The 6,000-nt window shown below is 42.0% G+C and overlaps 1 protein-coding gene and 1 long non-coding RNA gene across 7 annotated transcripts in view; one reads left to right on the top strand and one right to left on the bottom strand.

The window, feature by feature from the left end:
• The window catches only part of LOC147024659 (uncharacterized), a 73,466-nt gene that overhangs the window by 54,849 nt on the left and 12,617 nt on the right, over positions 1 to 6,000 (bottom strand). The gene's annotated exons all lie outside the window — the stretch shown is intronic.
• LOC147024660 (myeloid-associated differentiation marker-like protein 2) overlaps positions 1 to 6,000 on the top strand; it is a 48,441-nt gene that overhangs the window by 39,843 nt on the left and 2,598 nt on the right. The window contains exons 1-2 of one of the 5 annotated variants that reach the window (XM_085884784.1): positions 2,849 to 3,591; positions 3,744 to 3,904. The exons of 3 other annotated variants lie outside the window; for them this stretch is intronic. In XM_085884784.1, coding sequence (XP_085740910.1) covers positions 3,804 to 3,904 — 101 coding nt within the window. In that variant the 5' untranslated portion in view covers positions 2,849 to 3,591; positions 3,744 to 3,803. Of the gene's footprint in view, positions 1 to 2,848; positions 3,905 to 6,000 lie in introns of those variants that run through there. One more of the 5 variants, XM_085884779.1, reaches the window with a different exon arrangement.

Below are 6,000 nucleotides of genomic sequence, written 5' to 3' on the forward strand. Positions count from 1 at the left end.
ACGATCTAAATTCCGGGTGTTCGGTAGATTCGACCCTACCGCCCCATCTAGCGGTCGTGCTCGTCGCCGATACCCGGTCCGCAACAATATCTATATAATATATATATATATATATATATATATATATATATATATATATATATATATATATATATATATATATATATATATATATATATATATATATATATATATATATTGTTACCGTTCTCGGAACCGTATGCATACAAAACATACAGTTGTCCTAAAGTTAGTTATGCCATTAAGTATATGTGTAGACAGATGCCTTCCTTGTGTTTAGTGGGAAAATTAAAGGGTTGCGTTGCGATGTTTTTTTAGTTAGATTAATAAATCATTTTATTTTCCCTCTTATGGAACCACGGTACCATAGCGCTTGCAGCCCTCGGTTTGCTGGCCACAGCACACCATTGCCCATCTGCTGTCTCTGGAGGCTCATTTCTCAAAGCAGAATCTTCACGTTCCAGTTCCTTCTCGGCTTCCCCAAATGTACGCAGTGTGGCTGCACCCTCATTCACCTTCCCCAAACACGCGTGGAGTAGGTGGGCCTCGCCGGTGCCTGGCCGAGGCCTTGCCCAGAAAGGGCGGACCCATGGGAGCCATCCAATCAGGATGGACAGTGACATCAGTTTTGACCAAGGCCCCGCCCCGCTGAGGGAGGTCGTTGGACTACAAAGGGACCCTCTGAGACGCGCATTTGTGGGAGTTCAGTCAAAAGGCTCAGTTCAGTTCTGCATTTGCTGGGGCGTTCTTTGGAGTTTTGCTGGAGTCTTGGGTTTGGTGTACGAGTAGGATTGACAGACTGAGAGCTTTTTCACGAGTCTGTGAGTGGTGGTGCATGGCCATTCTTCGTTGGTGGAGCGATCCGTCTGGTCGATTCCGATAACGAACGAGGCCACCCGACAACGACCGGGTCTCTCGCTGGGTCCTGTCCGCGACCCTGATACCCGCCCTGGGACTCCGCTCTGCTCCGCTGGGGTTCCTCCGTGGACACAAGCCCCACGCATGTGACTGTGGGCCGAGCTGCACGACCATTGGCCGGTGCCGCACCACGGAGCACCCCCTCCCTCCAACGCGCAGGTACCCAGCCAAGCCACGACCCCAGCTCTCTCTATCTCTATCTCTATCTCTATCTCTATCTCTGTCTCTCTATCTCTCTATCTCTCTATCTCTCTATCTCTCTCTCCCCCTGGCTGCGAGGCTCCTTGGAATTCACGTGGTTTTTATTTTTGCCTGTGTGTGTGGCACCGTCTGTTAAGTAGAACTGCATAAGTGTTTTCGATCATTGTAAATCTCCTGTATATCCGTGATAAGCTTACTCTGTGTCCTTCTTTCTGTAAATAAAACAATTGTAGAAATGTTCCCAGTTCATTTTCGTCTTTTCCTTCATTGGTCCAGCATGGTTCGAATTTGATCTTAGGCGGGTTTTTATACCCGGAAATGCGTTCATTCTAGCCCAGTGTTTCTCAAGGTGGGGCATGGCAATATTTTGGTGGGGCATGAGGATTCAGAATTAATGAATCAATATATGATCGCTTTCATAGCTTTGCACTTTCAAATTTTCAAAAGTTTTAACCATGACGTGGCTGTCTGAGGAGAGCGAAAATAAATACCCAAACTCGACTACTTTGGCAAGGGAAGTACAGTATTGATAAATTTTCCATCTTATTTAGTCGAATGTGGATTTAGTGTTGTTACCGATTTGCTGCAAGAGAAGAGAAATCGACTGGAAATCACGAAACGTGGTGATTTAAGGCTGAAACTGACAAAATTGGTTCCTCGAATCAAACAAATCTGCAGCCAGCGTCAAGGGCAGGGCTCCCATTGAAGTGAGTAGCAATTGAATAAAATTTGCAATAAAGTTTTAATAAAGCCTTTTGAATACATTTGCAGTATATACTGGTGTGTCTCCAATCATGGAGGGGTGTACGATTTTTTTGAAAATCAAAGTGGGGCGTGGGACAAAAAGGTTGAGAAACACTGTTCGAGCCGGTACGACCTTGGCAGATCCCCTCATAGTTAGCAGTTGGTAGTCAGTAGAGTGGACCGGTTTGGGCAAGGCGTACTGAGGGTGTGGTTTCCCCGGTAGACACCATGTGCTTAATTCGGTAAATTGGTTCGAGACAAAAAGACCCTATGCTACGCGGTGGAGGTATTGGCGTCCACGGTCGGTTAAGCGACCCGCCGCCTCACAGAATTATCCGAGAGGGACGGCCTACAATTCCAGTGTCTGGTGGGATACGACGTAACCTTCCCCACCTAGCGGTCATTCTCGCCACCGGACCCCCAGCCCGCAACAATATATATATATATATATATATATATATATATATATATATATATATATATATATATATATATATATATATATATATATATACACACACACACACACACATGTTTTTTTTTTGGAACAATACTCTCTACAGAGAGTGTCGGTGCTGCCGAAGCAGTTTCCTGGGCTGCTGGGCACAATCCTGGACAGGTCGCCACTCCGTCGCAGGATACTCTAATGGCTCAATTATCCCAGTAAGCTGGTACTCAATTTGCCGACCTCGGAAGGATGACAGGCTGAGTCAACCCCCTGGTGTGTATTAATTCAGCGGCCAACGGGGTTTCAACTGAGGACCCTTGGATCCCAAGCGCTATGCTAACCACTGAGCCAACACCAGGCTATACACAGTATATATATATATATATATATATATATATATATATATATATATATATATATATATATATATATATATATATATATATATATATATATATATATATATATATATATATATATACATATATATATATATATACATATATATACATATACAGGGTGTCCCAAAAAAATGTACTCACTCTTTAAATGATAATAAATGCGTTGTTTATTGACTTAAAAACAAGATTAATGGTTAAATGTATAAATGGATAAATGCATGTTTACAAATGTTCAAACTGATGACCATCACGTTCCAAACACAGCCGATAACGCGGACCAATGGATTCAACAGCGTTACGAATCATTTCATTTGGAACTGCAAGACATTGTCTTTCAATTTCCTCTTTCAGCTCATTGACTGTTGCTGGTTTTGAGCCATAAACCTTATCTTTGAGATATCCCCATAAAAAGAAGTCCATTGGAGTGAGGTCTGGGGAACGCGCAGGGAATTAAACACGACCTCTTCGCTCAATCCATCTGTTCAGAAAAGTTGCTTCGAGATAGGCCCTTGCATCACGGTGGTAGTGAGGAGGTGCTCCATCTTGCTGAAAGTAAATCTCTTCGTCACCAAATATCTCTTCGACACGTGGACCGACGGATTCCTGCAGCAAGTATTAGTAAACATCCCCAGTGACCGTTTGGTCAAAAAAGAATGGCCCTAGGATGCCCAATGCTGATATCCCACACCACACAGTAACCCCTGGTAAGTTTAAATGGTGTTCCATAGTAACATGCGGATTTTCAGGAGCCCAGTAGGTGCAATTGTGTCGGTGAATTGAGCCATTTAACTTGAAGCTGGCCTCATCGCTCCAAACAATTTTGGATGGAAATGCTGCATCTTCTTCGCATTTGCCCAGGTACCACTCACAAAATTCAGCTCTCCGGTCAGGATCGTCTTCATTTCGAGCGTGGATTAATTTTGGAATGTAACTTTTCTTATGAATTCGCTTCAAATTGCGATGGGCGCTTGATTTTTGGATTCCTGTCTCACGAGCCATTTGTCGTACAGATTTCTGTGGAGATCGGTGGAGGGTTTCCAGCAATTGATTTTCCTTTGCGGGGGTGGTTGATGTCCGTGGTCTTCCTGAACGCTCCTTATGGACATCATGCACAGTTCCATCTGTTTCAAACTTATCTCGGATGCGAGCAATGGTGCAGTGCATCGCGTTGGTGGGTCTTTGTGAAAATGTCTTCTAAATTGTCTTTGCACTTCCATGATGTTTTCATGCTTTCTGTAGCACTTTATGATAAATTTTCTTTCTTCAAAACCTAGTCATACTTCTGCCATTATTATGGTCAATTTGATCTGAAAATAAATGAAAAATTCAATGAGTTATGAGGAGCCAAAATGTGAGTTAATTTTTTTGGGACATCCTGTATATATATATATATATATATATATATATATATATATATATATATATATATATATATATATATATATATATATATATATATATATATATATATATATATGTGTGTGTGTGTGTGTGTGTGTGTGTGTGTGTGTGTGTGTGTGTGTGTGTGTGTATGTATATATATGTGTATCTGTATGTATATACGTATATATGTATGTGTATATATCGTTATTTTGATATATAATAGATATAATCGTTTTTAGCCCTATCTCTCAATGGTGAAGAATCACTTTGAAAATTCTAGTATTCAGATCTTCACGAAAATCGAATCAATTCGTCCTTGTCACACACCCAACCTCTCCACCAAGTTTCATCCGAATCCGTGCACAACTTCTTGAGATGTGCTCTTTATTGGTTCACCCTGTCTCACAATGTTGAAGAATGACTTAAAAAATTTTCAGATCCGGATCCGGATCTTCACCAAAATTTAATATTTTCGTCCTTGTCACACACTGAAACTGTCCACAAAATTTCATCCAGATCCGTCTACAACCTTTTGAGATATCTTGTACACAAACAAACAGACAGACAGACAAACAGAAAGGGGTGAAAATATAACCTCCTTCACCTTTGGTGGTGGAGGTAATAAGCGAATGAATGTTATTTACTCGTAAGGGTAACAGATTATTTGGAACACGATGAAGTGTTATGTGGAATTCGACTTCAGTTGAAAAACCAGCACGTTACAGGTTTTAAATAGCGTGACCTATATTACGCTGTATTTTAATTAGCAGTAACCTATTTGTCAGAACAATATCACAAGTACAAGAAAGCAATCATGTGACAATGGGAATCAGCTATTTGATGAATAAGTAATGAGCCACTAAAGGGTTCTTGGTTATTATAAAACCGCATTTTCACACAATTCAAAGCTCGCTATTCCCATTGATTGCACGCTCGTGCGCTTGGGGTCCCTCGATGCTCGGGTCACGTGTCTCAAAACAAGCACAAATTTAGGAAACTATTAAAATTACATTCTCATAACTTATTTAACCTTAATTAGTACGACCTTCTGACAAGCGGTCGTTGAGTATAGGTGGTCGCTTGATCCCGGTTGAGCACACGGGTGTGATCGTGCACGTACCGATCAGCTGGCTGTAAGGTGCATTTTACGTACAAACAGGTGCCTGTGGGTCACAAAAGCAGGTGAATAAGTGGTCAGTGCGTGGCACGTTAAATGGAGAAGTTATTTTTCGGGCCTATTGGGAGTCGAGTGAGGGGCCGGGTTGTGCAGCTGCCTCGCATGGATGGTGGAGCCACGCTCCCGGCGCTTTTACCGTGCCTTGCTATATATAGGGACAACCCGGGGACTATATGTAGACGTGACCGAACGAGGTCTCAGGCTCCCGAGCTGAGCACAGGTCCGAAGCGGAATATAATCTCCCGTGCGCTCTGTCTTTCTCCGACCACAGCCGCATTACTCCCGGTGAGTCGTGCTGCTCTTGGCCGTTAGAATGAGTACATTTACGAGGAGCATGCGCTCCAGTTTGGGGTCAGTGACGTACAAGACTTCCTTGTGACGTGCACAGCTTCATATTGAGGAGATTAACTTTTTTGCCTTTTTTTTATACTTAAAAACTTAAAATAAAAAAATTAAAAAGGTTAAACCGTTAACTTTTTAAAAAATTATTTATTTATTTTTGAAAATGGGATTCGAGTTGCGTTTCGGATCTAACTGTTTGTCGTTGTTCCAGATGTCTGCAGCATGTTGTGTTTCGATGAATTTGATATTTTGACTTCCAGTTCGTGTTATACAGCAGCTAAGGGGTGTTCTTCCATCGTGACCCCATCCTTGTTAAACTCCAAAAAAAACCACCAAGGCTGACTGCATGACACCTGCACTCACTT

This window comes from Eptatretus burgeri, chromosome 6 (genome assembly GCF_056783735.1).
Source record: "Eptatretus burgeri isolate ZD-2024b chromosome 6, Ebu_testis_v1, whole genome shotgun sequence".
Taxonomy (NCBI): domain Eukaryota; kingdom Metazoa; phylum Chordata; class Myxini; order Myxiniformes; family Myxinidae; genus Eptatretus; species Eptatretus burgeri.